This window comes from Actinia tenebrosa, unplaced genomic scaffold (genome assembly GCF_029948245.1).
Source record: "Actinia tenebrosa isolate PJP-AT-01 unplaced genomic scaffold, QUT_ActTen_1.0 PGA_scaffold6__47_contigs__length_16458017, whole genome shotgun sequence".
NCBI lineage: Eukaryota > Metazoa > Cnidaria > Anthozoa > Actiniaria > Actiniidae > Actinia > Actinia tenebrosa.
This window is the reverse complement of record NW_028292583.1, coordinates 11,631,458-11,652,123: the sequence shown is the minus strand read 5'-3', so window position 1 is coordinate 11,652,123 and position 20,666 is coordinate 11,631,458. Positions and strand designations below refer to the sequence as shown.

Below are 20,666 nucleotides of genomic sequence, written 5' to 3'. Positions count from 1 at the left end.
GTAATAAAATTATAAGCTGAGACTACATTACCACCCTGGCTAAGTTGGAGGCCACCCTGGTTCAGATTATCTTGGGTGCTTGGTATACAACATTTTACTTTACAGTTAAGGCATGTTGTGAAAAACTGTTTTCTAAAACCTGTTTTACAATTCATGAGGTTAAAATATGTTTTCAAAATATATTACACCAGTTTAAATCGTGCAAATATAAACCTGTTTCAAAAAACGTTGTTGGTTGGATATCTGAAATCAGAAATCTGAGACCAATTGGAATTGTGGGGGATCGGAATGAGTGTTTTCTCGTTAAAAATTGAATATACACTCGCCCAGATAGTTTACCAGCGCAGCTCATCGCGCAAAGTTAGTATATAGAGGATATTACATGGGCGCGCGGAGATACGAAATTTATCTTCGAGTGTTGAAAAGATCTCTCACGAGTACGTGAGCGCAGCGCAGAGATTTTATTTTCAACACGAGAACATAAATTTCATATCTCCAAACGCCCATGTAATATTCTGTTTACATGTATCATATAATTATCCATAAAATCAACGTAATAAGCTCTTTATTATTATAAAAAGTTTTTATTTATAAACTAATACACATGGTAACGATATTTTCACATAATTATACATTAAGAGGAAATTTTTTCAATAATGAGTAATAATGGCAAAAAGCGCCAAAATCTAGACTTTCGTATGAGTTTTGATACAGTAATGATGAAAAGGCAAATTATACACCGTGAAAAGATAAAAAAACTTAAGTAAGTTTTTTCATCTTTTCACGGTGTATAATTTACCTTTTCATCATTACTGTTTCATTAGAAACACCGACGCAGCTCACACTAGTTTTTAGCTAGTTATATCTTTTTATGAGTTTTGATCCCTATTTCCATTAGAAACTGATGTATTGGGATGAAATGCCTGTTTGAAGTGGTACAAAGATGTTTTGTTGCATTTGTGTTAGAATGTTCCTTTGTCAGGCATTTTTATATTTTTATATATATTGTTTTCTAATAAGTCACAATTATATTAATTTATCATTTTTTCTGTTTTTTTCTTCTTTCTAACGTTATGGATTGTTTGATATAAAGCTAAATGACTTCATTTATTGTCAAAAGCAAAAGGAAATATCGATGAAAGCTGCATTCAAAAAATCATCAAACGATATTTTTCTAAATGAAGTGACTAAAAGATGTATCTTTTACAAAATGATATTTTCATTTAATTTCATATGCATTGAAGGGTTTTAAGGCAGTCAAATAAAAATTGGTTCGACTTTATATGCCCTGTTCCAGAATAGAATGGCTGAAAACCATATTCTGTTTGGCGGCACGTACCCGTATAGCGAATAAAGGGGAGTACCCCCCCTCCCTCCTCCCCGGTCCCCGGTGTGATACCAAATGCACCATTGGTATCCAATCTTATCCAAATTTACGTTACATGTACTTTAGAAATATAGCTCTAGCCCTAGCTCGCAGCTTAAATACGTTGCATCGGTCGAGGAATTCGTTTTCCAGCAGGCTTTTTACCAAAGAGGTTTTTATCCTACTGTTTTTTTCGTAGCGGACAGCGTATTATTGTAATGTAATAGTATAGGTTCGTTCTCTAAAAACTTGTAATGCTTGAAAATAAGTATGTACTTATATTAATTACTTAATATTATCCTATTAATGATAAAGTTCAAATAGACCGTTTTCTCAAGGTTGCGCGCGCATTCAAATTCAAGGAACTTGACGGGCCACGATATTAGAACACGAGTGTTATAATGCATTGCTATGAAATTATTTTGGACAAGAATTCATGAAATCGATTATTCTTCGCTTAAAAATATGATTGGCCTCTCAATTTTACTGAATTTACGTTTTTCAGTTTTGTGGCCCGTCACGTTGGATGCGCACGCAACCTTGAGAAACGGTCTATTGATGAAATTACATGTAGTAGTTATCAGCCCACATAATTGTAAATAAGATGCTGGTGAACACCCCTCCCCATAAATCAGTCCATAGTTTAAGGCCCCGTCCACGCGTATCCGAAAATTTTTGTATCCGCAAATGTTTTTTTCGGATACGGGTTGCGTGCTAGCCTGCCGCGCAGACGTTTTTAAGAATCGTTTCAGTGTGCATGCGCTTTTATCCCGAGTTTCCACCTTTTGTTTAATTAAGAACAAAAGAAGGTTTGGACAAAAGGAAATTTCGGATAAAATCGGATGCGGGGGCATTGAAAACGATTCTCAGAGGCCCCGTCCACACGTATCCGGAAATGTTTGTATCCGTATCCGGAAATTTTTTGAAAACGGTCTACAGAGTGCAAATTTTCGAATACGCTCCGAATAACGGATACGTGTGGACGGTCGTATCCGCAAATTTTCGAATAAGCTGACGTAAACACGATTTTGGGACTAGGCACTAGCGTGCACCAGGGCGGATCAAGAAATTTCCGAATACGTGTGGACAGTGAAAAAGATTCGAAAACGATTCGAATACACTGCGTGTGGACGCGAACATTTTCGCATCCGAAAGAAAAAATTGCGGATACAGAAATTTCCGGATACGTGTGGACGGGGCCTTAGATAAACTAAGTATAGAGAGGTAGTGGGGTATTTGGGGGTTTTTTGATTCAAAATCTTTAACTTTGGAGTACATTTAAGAAACAGCAGATAGTGAAGGCATTTAAAATTCTTGGTTAAAACGATTCTTTTAAACTAGATAAAAAATCTAGTTTTCAGCAAATTTGTAGTTTAAAGCTACATTTTAGTTAGGTTTTGTGTGTCAAAATGTGTCTCGTGCGAGGTAAACAGTTCATTCGAGTCTCCTACTATACTGTACTATACCAAACTGAACTCAGCTTTAACTAACCTAACCATACATTTATTTAGTTCTACATTAATTTAGTTCCGTACATCTATTTAGTTCCGTACATTTATTTAGTTCCGTACATTTATTTAGTTCTACATTTATTTAGTTCTACATTTATTTATTTAGTTCCATACATTTATCTAATAGTTCCATACATTTATTTATTTAGTTCCATACATTTATGTAATAGTTCCATACATTTATCTAATAGCTCCATACATTTATCTAATAGTTCCATACATTTATCTAATAGTTCCATACATTTATCTAATAGTTCCATATATACATTTATTTAATAGTTCCATATATACATTTATCTAATAGTTCCATACATTTATTTAGTAACAAGGGTGTATGTTATCTCCCACCCTTTTCAACATATACCTTCACGATTTGCCTGAAACATTTAATGATGAAGCTTCAAACTTAACTGAAATATACGGAAGCCCAGACGGCTCATGCTTACCACAAATTTTCATTGACAGTTAACGTTTTGACAATTGACAGATAGCGTTGACCATTGACAGTTAGCATTGACAATTGACAGTTAGCGTTGACCATTGACAGTTAGCGTTGACCATTGACAATTAGCATTGACAATTGACAGTTAGCGTTGACAATTGACAGTTAGCGTTGACCATTGACAGTTAGCATTGACAATTGACAGTTAGCGTTGACCATTGACAGTTAGCGTTGACCATTGACAATTAGCATTGACAATTGACAGTTAGCGTTGACAATTGACAGTTAGCGTTGACAATTAGCGCTTATAAATATGAGCCAGCAGTCAATGTACATGCGGTTATTCCAACATGGCGTCTTCCTCGTGTGGTGGTTCGCCTTCTGTCCAAAATTCCTCTGTTAATCAGGTAAATACTTGTTAATGTCTTTGTAGATAACAAAATTAGAACGATATATGGTCGTTAAGGGAATTAGAAACATTGTTACTATTGTGATCCCCTAATTTAGAGTGAATATTTGCATAACAATAGCGTTCGATTATTTGTTTTGGTTCAGTTGTCATTGATATAAATAAGGGAAATGTTTTCTGCATGCTCTATAAATAAAAATCCCATGCATTAAAATATTTAAACCTTTTTATTAAATGCTCAGTGTTCAGTTCCTCATGATTTGTATTAAAATACAATTCAACAGTTTGACATCAGTAGGGAATTCGATGTTGAAATAAAACCATAACTGCTTTTAATTTTTGTTCATTTTTTTTCAAAGGTTGCCGAATTTCTTAGAGGAAGAAAGGTTGATGAAAATGTTATAAAGAAGTTTGTAGCAGAAAAGGTAAAATTTATTTCAATGTGATCATGATGTAATTGAACATACATAATTTTGTATGGTCAGCTCTACACAATGTACATCTACATGCATACATCAATTTATTTCTGGATTTCTTCTAGATGGATGTTGAAACAATTTCTATTTGTACTAATGAAGAGATAAGAAATCTCGGCATTCATGCCCTTGGAGATGTGATTGCACTGAAACGGTTTGCCACAGATATGTGCAAAAAAGATGCGAATGCAGACAGGAAAAGATCCCTTCTTGAGGCAATTTTGCACAGTTCATCAAGAAAAAAATCAAAGATTGAACTTCCACCAAAACTTTCTACCTCAAACCGTATCAAAACAAGAAAGGTTTTGTTAGGTCAGTATAGTATTTTTCTATTATTATTTTTTTGTAAATACATGCTCTAAAAGTAAATCTGTATTATTTCAGGTAATGTAGACAACATTCAACCATAGATGTTCATTATTTTACTTTAATTTATGAACATAATTTAACATATAAAATTACAGTTGCAATAAACAAAATATGCATTGATCAGCAACAACAACAAAAAAGCAAGCAAGTATTGGCAGGAGAAAGTAATAGGACTCTTTTCTCAATAATATTGAGTTGATTGTGTTCTTGACAGAGCTATGATGATGATTGTAATAATTACAATGCATCAATAATTGATTCTTAATATTAATGAACTAAATTACTTTTAATTACCTTTTAATTAACTTTGATCTGGGTTTGAGCTTTGCACATCTTTTTTTATTGACAAACTTAATTTAGTAATTTGCAAATGATCATAGAAATGTGACTTTAAATTTACATTAATTTTGATATTACAAAAATGTATTTACACTTACATTCAAATATAATTAAATACATATAAATTAGTGTTATAAATAAATTTATTATGCATGAAAATATTTATAAATATTGTTAATTTAGAAATGTATTAGTATGTTCAATGTACAATTATTTATATGAATAAATAATGTTTTTACACAACAGGTATTTACTGTAATACTTTTATTATTTTATGGATAAAAACTTAATAATAACTATTATTAAAATGTAGACACTAAGAGAATGTTGTTGTAATTTTAGGTTGGCTACATTTCTCACCCAAGAAAAACAGGTATTTACCTGTGCGATCTTCTTCAGGTGGAGGCTCCAGACAGATAGATCTTATGTTGACAGCTGATGCCCATGATGTTATCAGTATAGCAAAAGAACTGTTTATTCCTGGTGGAAAGAGCTGTTACGGAAATGAAGCTCAAACCCAACTCACAATCATAAACTTTAAAATTACAAACCTCTTCTATGAAGTACTAGCTATAGTGGCTTTGCAATGTGATATTTATAGCATCTTTGCAACGTAGTAAATCACTATGCTTGCATATATAACAGCATCTATACTTTATCAAAGCTATTTTCACATTTGAAGCAATAGAGGACTTGTTTAAATTTAGATAAACTGCCTTAATTACGTCATTATAAATAACAAAATGTGCAAAGATACCAGTATGCATATCAAAACCTAATTGTCAGTCTCTGCATAAAAAGAATAGATAAACCACATTCCCTAGATCTTCTAAATCTTTTCGAAAATAGTTGAAACAAATTGCTTTTCCTCAATTTTTGTGCAAACTTTTCATCCTTAATTCCTCTGTACAATGTTGCTGTTTGCACTTGAGTTAGCAAATATTCTGTTTCAACAATATTATAGTCAAAGATCTGGAAGATTGTTATTTAGCTACAATGTACTTTGCAAATACTAAACCGTAAAATATCTCTTTCTTACCCAAGTTTATAATAGATGCTGAATTTCCTATAGTAAGAGTAAATACAGTTCTCGAGCTTCCTCCGGTGATTGAGACATCTCCAGTCCATGCTCCATCATAATAATCTCTGCCAAAGACGCAAATTCTGGTGAGAAATCTATTGGAAGATCATCAGGACAGCAAACTTCCTCAGAAGTGGTGATGTCCTCCATGCTGATTTCCACTTTAAAGTCTCTTTGACTTTCAGTTTCTGGTAGGAAGTATAATATATCTGGTCGACCTGAAGGTGCAACTTCATTTTTGGACCGTCTAATGCGATGTGTATTCCATAGTTTTGCTGCTCTAAGAAGTTCACTTCTGATTACAGGCATATAACAGAATTTAAGACATTCCCGATGTATTATGTTGGCATCACAAAACAAACCATTGTCCCTTAGAGTCTTGAAGTGATTGATCCACCAGACAGTACACCCCTTACGCAACTGCCCCCACCATGCCTCAATTCTTTGGTTAGAAACTGATTTTCCATACATAAAAGATTTTTCTTTAGAAAGACCATCACTGCAATTGTGTCTTAAAAACCGTTGTGTAGCTGCAACACGAACATTTTCAGTGCCACAATCAGCACGCACTACACGAGGTGTACCACCAATTTGACGAATGCAATTGATAAAGTATTTTACCACAACAACAGGGTCATTATTCGTAGGTCCTACCTCTAGCCACATTATCCGTCTGCTATAACCGTCAATGCACCCATGGACACAAAACCCAAAGGGTTTTAATTTGTCGTAACCATCGATATGCCAGAGAAAATTTGGCCCGGGTACACGGTAAGTTCGTCTCTGCAATCGATGTCTCAGTCGGGATTCTACGCCAACGGGATCAAGCATTTTAAGGGCCAAACGAACGGTTTTGCGTGTCACCACTAAGCCATGTTCATTAACAACCCTTTGCCACATTGACCTATAACCTATAACACTGCCACTTCCTTGTAGCTCCTTTTCCACAGCATCAATAACCATCGTTAAGGAACTCTGTGGACCCCTTCTAAAAAGGCCTCTTCTCTGAAGTATACGTTTGAGTTGACTCAGGCTAAGCTGTATCCCATGTAACAAGGCAAGGCAGCTCAAAATTTCTACTCTACTAAACCCTAATTTGAAGTACTGCTCTATCAAATCGTCTCTGGGAGTATCGTCATTGCGTAAAGCTGGTGTGTAATCTAAAACGGCAACCGAACGGCAGAAAACATCAAGAAACACAATGATTTTCAGTAGTGAATGTTTTACCTCCATTTTGCAGGCTCTAAAGCAATCTAAACAATCATTTCCGAGACGCCATGTTGTAATATCCGCATGTTCATTGACAACTGGGCTCATACGAGTCAATTGTCAACGCTAACTGTCAATTGTCAACGCTAACTGTCAATTGTCAACACTAACTGTCAATTGTCAACGCTAACTGTCAATGGTCAACGCTAACTGTCAATTGTCAATGCTAACTGTCAATTGTCAACGCTAACTGTCAATGGTCAACGCTAACTGTCAATTGTCAATGCTAACTGTCAATTGTCAACGCTATCTGTCAATTGTCAAAAACGTTAACTGTCAATGAAAATTTGTGGTGAGCATGAGCCGTCTGGGCTTCCGTAGGAAATAAACAACACTGGTATAAACTGTCTTTTATATGCCGATGACGTGGTTATGCTGTCAAGACACAACAAGGACTACAGCATCAGCTTAACAAATTGAACCTCTTCTGCAGCTCTTCTAAACTGAAGGTCAATCTCGATAAAACCAAAATTATCATTTTCAGTAACAACGGAATAATTTTAAACAATCATAAGTTTGATTTTGAAGACACAAAGATCGAAAATGTTAAAACATATAAATACCTAGGTCTGCTATTCTCCGCAGTAGGAACATTCTCTATCGCCCGAAAAGAACTTAAGAAAATCGCGTTCAAAGCCTTATTTAAACTCCGCAAGGATATGGGTGACCAGTTCAGAACAGATGTAAAACTTACAAAAAAACTATTTAATTGTCTGATAAAACCAATCCTGTTGTATGTTAGCGAAGTCTGGGGTGTGGATGAGAAAAAGAATCTAATTAGCGACCCAATTCAACTGAAACGGTACAAGTTAAATTCTGCAAAATGCTGCTGGGCGTCAGCAAAAAAGCCTCAAATAGCACTTGTACATCTGAGTTAGGTCTCTTCCCCCTCAGATCAACAGCAAAACAAAGAGCAATAAAGTTTTGGATTAAATTCATGAATAGAAACGATGACACTAAATTATCGCATCAAACAATTATAGACAGCCTAACAGACATCACTAACAAATCCAGCTGGACAGAGAAAATGAAATCCCAACTAGATAATTTAGGCTTTAGATATATGTGGAGAGAAAACATTAATGAATTAATCACAGAACATCAAATACTAAAAATAATGAAACCAAGAAACTAGGATGGATACCTTTTTATCACGAAATCAATGCAAACAAATTAAGCCTAGTGTTCAAATGCCTCAATGGTCAATCCCCTGAATATATGTCAAACAGGTTTACAAGCATTAGTGATATTTCTGTAAGACAGTCAAGGCATGGAAGCAAAATGCTGAGATGCCCAAGATACTTGCGTGAAACTGAGGGAGGAAGGACATTTACAGTGACGACAGTGAGGGAGTGGAACAAAGTCTCCCTATTCCTATTAGATCCAGCAAAAATGTTAAATTATTTAAACAAAATTATGTAAATTCCCTTAAGGAATCTTATGTAGGGCTAGATTGTTTCCCTATTTCTTAATTTACTCTTAACTTATAATTATTTGTTTATATTTATTCTTAACTGGGGATGGGTGAATGGATAGTTGGGGTGTAGTAGAATAATACAATCATATTTTTTCTTAATTATCATATTTTTTCTTAATTATCATATGTATGCATGCGTATGTATGTATGTACGTTGTGTGTACTGGTGTGCATAGATACATATATATGTGTGTGTATATGCCTGTATATATATATATATGTATGCATATGTATATATATTCTTAGAACTTTTTCTAATACTTAAATTATTGTAATTTATTATATTTATACATAGCTTGAGTGCCACTAGTTAATCAGTTTATAACTGTAAAGTATTTTTACCCTCTGTAAATAAAGTTATTATTATATTATTATTATTATTAATATTATTATTATAATCACGCAAAGTATAGAGGATAAAGAAATTCAAATCTAGCTTGCTGTAATGCACAATGATTCAGGAGGAAAGGGCTCACAGAAAATATTTAGTGCCATATATTAAATTATTTAATATTTAGTGCCATACATTTATTTAGTTCTCTACATTTATTTAGTTCTCTACATTTATTTAGTTCTACATTTATTTAGTTCCATACATTTATTTAGTTCCATCCCTGGGAGTTCCATACATTTATTTAGTTCCATACGTCTATATAGTTCTAATCATTGATTGATTGATTGATTGATTGACTGATGCCATCTCTAACTTTATATTTTCAGTATTGATTCATTGGTATATTGCGAATATATGAAAACTTTTTACCATTCAAATATTCAATAATATCCAATGAAGCAAGTAGACTCATCAAGTTACAGTATCTTTTCCTTAACAAAAATCTAACAGAGTTTTTTTATTCTCTACTTTCACATCCCCATAATACTTTGTGTCTTAGGGGGTAACCAGAGGGTAAATACCCACTTACTTTGCTAAAGGCTGATCAGACAATGTTGAAAATACCTTGTTTGGTATCCAAAAATAAAATAAAGAAGTAAAAAGAGAAAAAGATAGAAGCTTGAAGACGTTGAAGGTAAAATTTGAACATTTTTTTGTAAGTCAATACATTTTCTGTAAGACCAAAACTCTTGAAGATCTGTACATGCAAAAATAACTTGGAAGAAACTGATAATCAGCATTTTACAGATAAAAGCAGGTATAGCATATAAATTCAATTGCCCTATTTAACTATGACGTCATATCAAAACAATCTATTGTTTAAACACAAAGGATCATGGTCGTCGGAGGGGGTCTGAAATCAACGCAAATTCACCGAAAATAGTTCTAAAACCCGTATCAATCCACGAAGAGAAGTAGAATAGCCAGCAAATGAAACGCTCAGAATGTTTCTTGGTGCATATTATATTATATCTGTAATACCATGATCACCTCGGGATCCATTGTTTTTGGAGGAGCAGCAGTAAGGGGGACTCGCGGTCACCATTCGGAATCGCCCGGGAATTACCCGTGTTTACGCACTAGCGTCCCCCGCGGGAATTACCCGTGTCCCGTTATATGTTGCGCGAAGATTTCCTTACTGCTGCTATGTTTGCGAAGGTTAAAATATTTGTGTCGCAAACGGAGGATAAAATATTCCTTAGATATAGATGGACACCATCAAAAGCATTAGTAACAAGACTGTGCGCCGACTGCGAACTCAGGTGCTGGACCGCTTAGACGCCGACTTTGCCTTCACAACGTTTATGGAGGGAGATACAGATGAGACGATGAGCGAGGAAAGAGCAGAAAGGATAATTGACTTAATGCCCGAAGGTAATTACCGCCTGGAGTTGACGTTTATAAAGTATTTAGACGGCGAGTGGATAATAGAAAAGGGCAGGAATCCAATACGGGCGTCTGGCAAGAAGGACCTGTTCGTTTTTAAACGAAAACACACGCCCGGGAGCATTGGTAGGAATAGACATGCTGTTCTACGAGGTTGCTTACCCGGTCACCGTGGTTATTTACGGTGCGTACAAGATAAAGACGCCAGACGTTAAGAAGTTGAAACCGATGCGACATCCCGGTAATTGCGTAGGGAAGTTAGTAAGAGAGTTCTTTGAAGACTCCTCTCGGGGCGGTAAACTGACTTTAAAGAGAAGAGAAGCCATCAGGAAATGGGAGCATGCTACTCGTAGGGCAGGAGCCACCATTGAAAACATCAAGAAGTTAGAGGTTGCTTTAGAAAGGCGCATACACGTGAAAGACATCACCGACGGCTTCATTTACTCCGGGACGCACAAGTATGGGGGCCGGGGTGCGCCTATCGTAATTTACCAGCATAACGCACATGCGTGGAGGGAGTTAAGGTTCCCAAAGAAGAAGGAGACGCGCGTTTACAAGGAGTCGCCGCTTGCAGAACTAATGCACGAGAATTCTATTTGGTTAATGGATGCGGAGGGAAGTCAATTTATGACCCAAGATGGTACTTTGTATCGTCCTGAAGTGGAACAGCTGCGCATTCAAAGCGCCTGTGAGACTTTAGGAGAAGACTTCTCCGACGAAGTGCTTAGCAGTCGCAGTTTGGACTTCTTAGCCGCAAAGAAAAGAAACGGTTGGAAATCCACGCCGGAGGAGTTCAAAGACATAGCTAAAGCTTGCGTAGAACACGGCCACGGCGGTCTGTGGAACATGGAATACGATGAAGACGAATACGTGTCGCTGGATATGAAACACTGTTACCCCGCAAGCTTTAAAGGTCTAGGAGATTGTAAGGAATATTACGACCGTTACGGACATCCAGATTCACAGTTCTTTCGTGTTGCGTTGGATGGTCACTACGACGCCCCAGCAACGGGGTTTGTACGGTTGACCACCTGGAAATTAGCAGCGGGTCTGCACCCCATAATCTATGCGTTGTATGGGAAGCACCTGCAGGAGAAAGAATGGATACCCATACCCTTATTGAAGTTCTTTGAAGAGCGCAAACTTTTAAAATACACAGCGCATGAAGCCATACTTTGTCACAGCGCCTTCACGCAATGGTTACCGGAGCATAACCCCACAGCGCGTGTGGTCATAGGTAAATTCACGCATGGCGCAAAAGAAGGTGAAAAACATATGCAGCGACGCCTAATAACGGACGCCGGCGAGTTAAGCTTCCTCATAAAACGTGCGCATGACAAAGGAACGATGGTATCCGTAGAGAAATGGGACTACATTGTCGACGATAAGCTACACGAATGGAATGCGCTGTGTTATTACCAGGACCATCGACCGCAGTATTACCATCTGCGTGCCAGCATGCTCGCATATGCGCACATTAACCTATTGGCGATGCTACTGCGGTTTGACAAAGAAGACATTCCACGCGTAGCCACGGATTCCTTATATGTGAAGCCGCACGTGTTGGAAAAGATGAAGGAATTCTACACTGCCGATGAACTTGCAGAAAGTGGCCAATGGCGCGTCAAAGATGAAGAAATAAAAGCCTGGAGGGCACGTGTAGAATATCACGGAGAACACACCCGCGGTTCCATTACGCCGACGGAAGAGCCACTGCCCTCAGTTGCCGACCCTATTTCCTACCAACACTTCTCTTACCTTTACGGTACGGGAGGCAGCGGTAAGACGACGCGTGTGTTAGAACTCTTTCCTAAGATAAAGGTGCTAACGCCAACGCACCGTTTGGAAAGAGAACTCTGCGAAATGGGCCACGACGCACAAACGTACCACAGCTTCTTTCGTTGGAATGGCCAAAAGTGGGTACCGGAAGCTATCCACGACATACCACCGGTAATACTTTGGGATGAGATTTGCACCGTACCTTTGGAAATCCTGCAGGAGTTCGTAGAATTCCTCCGTGGAAAGTGTCAAGTGATATTCGCCGGAGATCCCTGCCAGCCTCCTCCAATAGCCGGAGAGATGCCCCACGAATGGCTAAAAGATTTCGTAGACCATGCGGAGGAAATTAACACCGACTACCGCAGTAAGGATCAAGTAAGAAACCTGAAAGCGGAATTAAGGGGCCTTAGTGACGCCGAGCAATGCAAAACACTGCGCAAACGCGTACGGGCGAAGAAATACGAGGACTTCCTTTACACATGGCATCCAAAGGATCTGGTGCTGAGCAGCAAACGCGCAGCACAGTCTCGCATACAAAAGGATTTGCTAAATATACACCGAGAGCGCTTCCCTACGCATCCCGTGCCTGTTTGTTATAAACCCCACGACACCCGCATGCAAAAAAGAGACGTCTGGGTACCTGGTACTGACATCCAACTGCAGAACGCAGTAACGCACGATAAAGCCTGGGTACCTATAGAAAAGGTGGAAAAAATAACCTCCCATCCAGATTGGCGCTTAGGCTATTGCATGACAGTCCACAGCGCGCAAGGGCTTACCATAAAAGAAACGCTGTGGATCATAGACCAGCGGCTGTGTTGGAGCAACCTTATCTACACCGCCGTAAGCCGCGTAGAATATGCCAAACAGTTAAAAAGAGCCTGGGGGCCGCAACTGCGTTACGACCGCACCCCAGAGGACGTAGCTAAGGAGAACATTGCTAAGAAACTCCTTCGCTACAAGCGGCACGACGAAGAAAAAAATATGACGTTCGACCTATGCGTGGACGACGTCTATAAGAAAGGGGCAAGGTGTGCCAAGTGTAACATACCACTACTATGGAGGTTTGACCCAAATGACGATCAGCAGTTCTCCGTGGATCGTATAAATAACAAACGCGGGCATTGCAGAGGCAACGTAAGACTGACATGCCTAGAGTGTAATCGGGCGCGTGGAGCAGCACTACTCTGAGTCTTTGGGGACTATGAGCAGTTCTTCCTTGACAAATCCACGACTTGGGCCATTTAGGTAATACAACACGGGTTGCCCTTCCTTGGTGACGGACTTCGAAATCTCATACGTTTCCAAAGACCAGTTAGGATCCGTGGCTCTCTTACTGCCACCTTCGAGTTCCCCCGGCTGATAGAGGTATCTGACCACTATGTCGCGGGGTAGCTTTTTTCCTTCAGTCCGACCGCCCTCGAACTTCTGACGTAGGACTTGTGTTCCACGTGTTTCTTTTTCATGGCATCCTTGGGTTTCATTCCCGTAGCCCTGGCCGCCTCGTTGTTCAAAGCCGCGACGACCTGGGGGAGCCTCTGAGTCCATTCCCTGTTGCGTTTGGACGGATCTTCCAGCTCTTTCCAATACTGGTACCCAAATAGACGCTCGGCCAGGGTCTTATTGAATCTTTCAACAATGCTCTGACCCCTGTGGTACTCAGCTTCGGCTCTCCTAATCTTAGTGCTGTGGTCTTTCAGGGTCTTAGTAACCACGCCCATGAACTCTGTCCCCGCATCCACTTGCAGCAGCTTAGGCCATTTCAAGACGCGCTTATAAATCCTACCTAGGGCTTCTGCGACTTCCCCAGAATCCTTGCTGGTTATGGGTTCGGCGTCCTTGTATCTGCTTGCGATATCGACTACGGTCAAAGCGTATCTATAGGTCTTTTTTCTCACCTTGTCGTGCGGTAAGAAGAGCAAATCCGCCTGATGAACTTCATTGGGGGCATTTACGGTGAAGCTGGGCCTGGGAATGTACTTAGGCACGGGAAGATAAACCTGCCAGAGGGTTTGTTTTTTCAACCAGTTCTTAGCCGTTTCTTCTGATACCCTGGCCGCGGTCGCGAGTTTCTTGATGGCCGACGCTCCTTTCCAATAGCCTTCAGGCCCATAGTAAATCCTTTTAAGTTTGTCCTCTACGCGGCCCATTATATGGATTCCAAAACAAGATTGATCTTTCGCCCGTTGAAATCCACCGTCTTTCCGTCCACTTTAATGGTGATGTTTATGTTTTCTACCAAATTAGACAAGTCATAGCTCAAAGAAATGGGAGTGTATTCTACTGGGTCAAATGGATTACCTTTGGGCAGAAACTTGGACATAAGAGAAGACTTTTCTCCATTGTTGTAACTATGAACCAAGTCGCAATAGACTTCGTAAGAGGATGCGACTTTCCATTTCACAGGTATGGCTGTGTTGGTAATTTCCTTGCCTGAGACACCTAGTAAAGATCCTAATGCATCAGTTTTTCCTAGGGTTACCGAGAAATTGTTAGGAAGATTATGTTTGAAGGTCATTTCGTGCGGCAATCCCGTGGTGAGAGTATAACCGCGCTTGGCGAGCTCCTTAGCAAGGGTGATTGGCGTGTAATGTCCATCGGGCAGCATTACGCCTTGGTAATTGTTAGACCCCTTATGCACGGTGACCATACCATTGACTAGATTATACCAAGAATTGTACAAAGAACAACTAACCAGCCGAACCTTATGGGCTTTGATGGGAGGATTCAAGTAAGTGGTAAAGTCATTCTTGTCGCTTTCCAAAAAGACGATCATATATTTCAGGAAACACAGTTTCCTTCGTTAGAGCAGATACGCCAAAGCTACGCCTCCCGCCAGCCCTGCGACTCCTACAAAGACCAATTCATTGTCTTTTTGTTTCTTAGAAGGCTGGTAGTAATTCTTGAACTGAGGCCTTTTCAACCTAAAGTCGGGGTGTGCTTGCGCATAGAGCTTAAAGGCGTAGTCTGTATTTTCAAAGTTCTTATCCGCCTGCATCTTGTCTTGGTAGTTCTTATCCAACCAATCCCTGTAAGCTTGTCTTTTTTCATTCCAAGCTGCCACGTCTCGCTGATATTTCTCCAGCGCTAAGTCGTGTCTCTTTCTTTCGGCGGCTAAATCTCCGCTTTTGTCGCCTCTGACTAATCTATCCAAATACTGACCACCATAATTAGCTCCAGTGAATGCTAAAGCTGCAATAACTCCACCTGCGACCACGCTAGCCATTATATATTAGAAAATCGCAGGGATTTTCACACCGTAGGCAGGTACTTTTCCTTCCGTAGGTAATCCTTTACCATGATAGCCCCACCCACGGCAGCGGTCATCTTAGCAAAATTAGCGAAGCTCTTGCTTGGGTCTTCAGTAAAGTCTTCTTTGAGCACTTTCTTACCTACCCAACCAATACCCGCAACGATGGAAGTAATAATAGCTGCTTCTTCAACAGTTTTCAATAACGCGGTCGACATTATATTACAAAGCGAGAAGGTTATTACTCCATTTCAGGGATCTTACTTTTTCTAACAGCCGGTTCCACGGGTGCGTGCACGGGCGCGTGATATGTTGGTGGTTCTACCTTTTTCGTTGCCCGCCATTGTAAGTAAAGGCTGCCTGCTGCTATAGCAACTCCTAACGCGCCAATGACGTACCCAGGATTAATGAAGGATTCCTCTTCTTTTTCCTCCACCTTTTCCTCCTTTTTTGCCTTGTTCTTCCTGTTCATCTCCGCGAGCTTCTTTCCGGCAGCGACTCTGCCTGGAGATTTAGCCTTGGTGATTCGTTGCTCCTCTTGGGGCTGCTCTACCTTCGGCTCTGGTTCACTCATTTATATCTAAGGACTTGAAGGACTTGACAGGTAACTTAAGATGACCTGGGTAAGTACTTGGGAATGACTTAAGGACGACTTGGAAATGACTTGGGCGCTACCTGACCAAGTACTTAAGGATGACTTAACTAGGTACTTGAGGATGACTTGGGTAAGTACTTAAGAAGTACTCGAGGCGACTTGATCAGGTACCTCAGCAAGTGCTGCCTGGAAGACCTTTTCAACTTCTCTGTCCTTCTTGAAGTCTTTCCAAGATGTCGTAAGTTCCTTCAAGTCGACGTGCTGAGCTACGTGAAGTGCCGCAGAGGCGACTGCCATTAACTTACCGCACTTCAAAGACAACCACCCGCAGGTTATCTTAAGTTCTTGGGCGATGACATAGTCCTCGCTTATGTCCTTCCGCAGTTGCTCCACGTCGTCTATGGGCAGCGCAAGTCCAAGCAATTTAGTTGCAAGTCGGATAGCGGAGTCTGCTACGGCGTCCGTGGTCTTACTTGCAAGGGCAGCCTCGTACCTCTTATGGAACTTCTTAACTTCCTCTTCTGACAACTTATTAACCTGCTCATGGGTAAGTTCCTTGCCTATCATTTCCTTGCACTTCCCAGATGACACAAGGATGTTAAGTTGTTCCTTGAGGTTACTCTCATCTAGCTGTGTGGGGACTTCATCTAAGAGCTGCTCAATGTCCATATATCTTTATGGAATACGGAAACCTCAAAGAGAAGATCATCTTGGAATGTTGGTGCGTTTTTAGGTGCCGCATGTATTCGTGCAGCTGTTCCTTGGATATCTCACCACCGTAGTCGCTTAAGATGGTTTCCAGGTCAGACTTACTGGGCGTATAAAATACTACGAGAGAGCCTATGTTTTCCCTGAAGGGTTTAGAGACACTGGTAAGCTGCTGGGAAAGCAACCAAACGCTGATATTGTCATGCCTACCGCTGAAGGCGAGTTTAACGAGCTCGGAAGTGCGTCTTTTTACGTCGTCCCCGCAGGCGATGTCATCCAGTATAAGGAGGGTTTGCGTATCTTTAGGGAATTGTTTGTGCCAGAACTTCAAATGCCCAGATAACTCGTTGGGGTCTAAGATATCTACGAAGAAGTCGTCATCTTTCACTCCTATGCCCGTCCAGGTGCGGTTATTCACGTAGGTGGGGCATAATAGCACGATGTAGTCGAAACGGTATCTAAAGGGTCCTAATAGCTGCTCTACCACGAACTGGGTCTTTCCGCAGCCGGTGGGTCCTACTATCAGAGCATTGCAGGGAATATGGTTCGGATCCATTATATATACGATGGACCCAGTGGAAGCAGTGCAAAGAATTGCCGCCGACGCAAAAGATAAAAGAGACACCATAGAAATGCAAAGGGAGGAGATAGACCGGTTAAAAGAGCGCGTGCAGGAGTTGTATGATGAAATGTGCGGTCTGAAGCGTGCAGAACGGTTTGGCGCGCTGATAACGATGTCAACGTGGGCTAAGGAGTCCGTTAAGGACTTCATGCGATATCCCCTGTAGAATGTTAACAATAAGGTTAAATCTTTGTTAAGGATGCCTGGAAACTATTTAAAAAGTGTCTTAGAATGTTGACAATAAGGTTAAATCTTTGTTAAGTATATGTGGAAACTATTCCAAAGAGTGTCTCAGAATGTTGACGTTTAGGTTAAATCTTTGTTAAGGATGTTAAATGGAGGCTAAGATATTGTTAAGTATATATGGACTGCTTGTTGTGTAAGAAGGTGTTCAGCACCAAACAAAGACTTCAATACCACGTTCGTCGCGGCGTTTGTACAAAGAAACCCCTTAGCCGCGCTTGTAAGGATTGCGGTAAGGAATTCAGCACCGTTCAAAAGATGCAACAACATCAGGATAAACGCATTTGTGGGCTTTGTAAGGACTGTAATAAGGAATTCCACAACCCCTTTGAAATGCAGCAGCATCTGAAAAGGGGCGTCTGTAATCGAACCAGACAGTGTAGTTTCTGTAATAAGATACTTAGTAGTCGTCAACGTTTACAGACGCACCGGAGAACGCATGAAGTGAATTATCGATTTCTCTCCCGCGCTTACGACTTGGAAGGCGTGGATTGCTACCAATGTGCGGATTTGATGTGTCGCTGCCCGCATAAAGAGGATTACTTAAGGAATCGCATAGATTACCATAAGAAGATAGTCCGTACTTTCCCCTCTTTTGAACGCGCCGAAGGCGTTCCGTGGACTAAAAGGGAGTATTGGAGGCAGGAGTGCGATCGTTGTGGTTGTGTTAGAGAAGAGGAACATATCTTCAACTGTCTTAACAAAGATTTAACCTAAACGTCAACATTCTGAGACACTTTTGAAATAGTTTCCAGGCATCCTTAACAAAGATTTAACCTAAACGTCAACATTCTGAGACACTTTTGAAATAGTTTCCAGGCATCCTTAACAAAGATTTAACCTAAACGTCAACATTCTGAGACACTTTTGAAATAGTTTCCAGGCATCCTTAACAAAGATTTAACCTAAACGTCAACATTCTGAGACACTTTTGAAATAGTTTCCAGGCATCCTTAACAAAGATTTAACCTAAACGTCAACATTCTGAGACACTTTTGAAATAGTTTCCAGGCATCCTTAACAAAGATTTAACCTAAACGTCAACATTCTGAGACACTTTTGAAATAGTTTCCAGGCATCCTTAACAAAGATTTAACCTAAACGTCAACATTCTGAGACACTTTTGAAATAGTTTCCAGGCATCCTTAACAAAGATTTAACCTAAACGTCAACATTCTGAGACACTTTTGAAATAGTTTCCGGGGTGTCTTAACAAAGATTTAACCTAAACGTCAACATTCTGAGACACTTTTGAAATAGTTTCTGGGGGCCTTTAATAGTAAAGCAGGGTTTGTGCAAAGAGTCTCAAATCCTGATCTTATTTTTCTTGTTGTTTGTTAACAATCAACAATAAAAATAAGGACCCCTTTTAAAGGTATATGCTAGCCTACGCAGCCGCCTTCTTAGGAGGATTCCTAATCGCCCTTTCAATATATGGACTGTATTACGTGCGAACTACCAAGCGACTGCATAATCCCTGAAACCCCCGCAATTCGTGAGGAGAAAAAATACACCTGCCTTCATTGCGGCAAGGTATTCCCCGAAGAATCCTTTGTGGGGCATTGGTGCTCCGCGGATCCTAAAGCGCAGCGGACTTTAGCAGACGCGCTTAACTACAAAGAGGAGATGGAGTGACCCTCCTTTCAATGTCGAACTCCCACCTCCCATTCTTCTTACCATGCGAGCGCAGATGGGTGAATTCCTCGCCCTGTATGACGTACCTGACCCTATCAGGCGCCCACAGGGAATACTCTATGCCGTCACTGTCTTTGAGGACCAGCCGCAAGCGGTTGATATCCTCGAAGACGACATAATTTTTTATTTCATACGCAATACCTTCTATTAGATCTCGCCAATGTATTTGCCGCAGGCTCATTATACCTATGGAATATCCTTAAGTGCGTTGCCAAGGTCTCCGAGGTCTTGAAGGCCTTACAGCACCACCTGCAAGGAATTCGTAGGCGCTCTGCATACTCCGTGATCTCCCTGCAAATGACATCGTAGTCGCTGCTAATCATTACCTTATAACCGTTTTCTTCATACCTCTGTAAGAGGCGGCGTTGATCCTCGGATAATACCCCGTTGCCTTTTGGAGTCTTCAGCTCGATGCAGAAGCCGCGGTAATGGGTGTGCGCATTCAAGATGAGCAGGTCGGGTTGCCCCCGTTGATATCCTTTCTGCCAGCACTTTATTCTACGACTGTCCGAGTCCTGCAGTTCACCTAGACCAGGGGTCACGAGCATTTGGGGGTAAAACCTGCGGATGTAGTCCACCACCTTTTTATGTAGGTCAAACTCATTTTCTATTTTGAATACCAACTTGTTTGGACCGTCGAAGCGCTTGTCTATTGCATATTTACCCGTCTTACGCAGCGCGGGTAGGGCTTCCTCAAAGACCCAATCACGAAACTCCACAGCTTTGGGTAGTTTGGAGCTAAATATCAGTTCGTACAAACCAGGTTCGGATATAAACACGGAATGTGGTTGCGTAGTAGGGGAGCGGTGATTTGAAGCCCCTTGTAGATCAACCCATCTTTTCTGGTATTTCTCAGATACGTGTGCTCTAATTGCATCTCTAGGGCGCTCATAGCCCAACCCCAAAGCCACCTCCTTTCCCCTAAAGTATAGTTTGTCGCCTTGCACTATGCATTGCAGTTTGGTTTCGTTGTTTTGAAATACGCGAAGCATATTATACGTAAGGAATATTTTAATAGGCAACGCTTTTTAGCTGATTCATTTCCACGCTTAGCTGCGCGTCTGAGACTACGAAAATGTACGCGTTTATCTTAGTAGTGTCGCTGGCATGTTTGGTGCGCTTGATCTCCAACGTAATGCCGTCCTGGGTATTTACCAGGCGTAAACCCTGACCATGTAGGTCTTCGTCGTTCGTTGTGCGCATGTCGATCCACAGCGCATACTTATCCTTAAAGAATTCCTTTGGGCCAATTTGG

General features: G+C 40.5%; 2 protein-coding genes across 2 annotated transcripts; one reads left to right on the top strand and one right to left on the bottom strand.

Annotated features, from left to right (window-relative positions):
• Positions 1 to 3,518: 3,518 nt before the first annotated feature.
• On the bottom strand, positions 3,519 to 7,366 carry LOC148906078 (uncharacterized). Its single transcript, XM_089038579.1, has 2 exons — positions 5,952 to 7,366; positions 3,519 to 3,715 (listed from the first exon to the last, which is right to left on the bottom strand). Exon 1 carries the CDS (start codon positions 7,308 to 7,310, stop codon positions 5,979 to 5,981), a length of 1,332 nt encoding a protein of 443 aa, XP_088894705.1. The 5' UTR covers positions 7,311 to 7,366; the 3' UTR covers positions 3,519 to 3,715; positions 5,952 to 5,978.
• LOC148906079 (uncharacterized) lies at positions 3,635 to 5,691 on the top strand. Its single transcript, XM_089038585.1, has 4 exons — positions 3,635 to 3,726; positions 4,088 to 4,153; positions 4,270 to 4,516; positions 5,255 to 5,691. The coding sequence occupies exons 1-4, from the start codon at positions 3,670 to 3,672 to the stop codon at positions 5,527 to 5,529; spliced, it is 645 nt and encodes a 214-aa protein (XP_088894711.1). The 5' UTR covers positions 3,635 to 3,669; the 3' UTR covers positions 5,530 to 5,691.
• Positions 7,367 to 20,666: the final 13,300 nt, after the last annotated feature.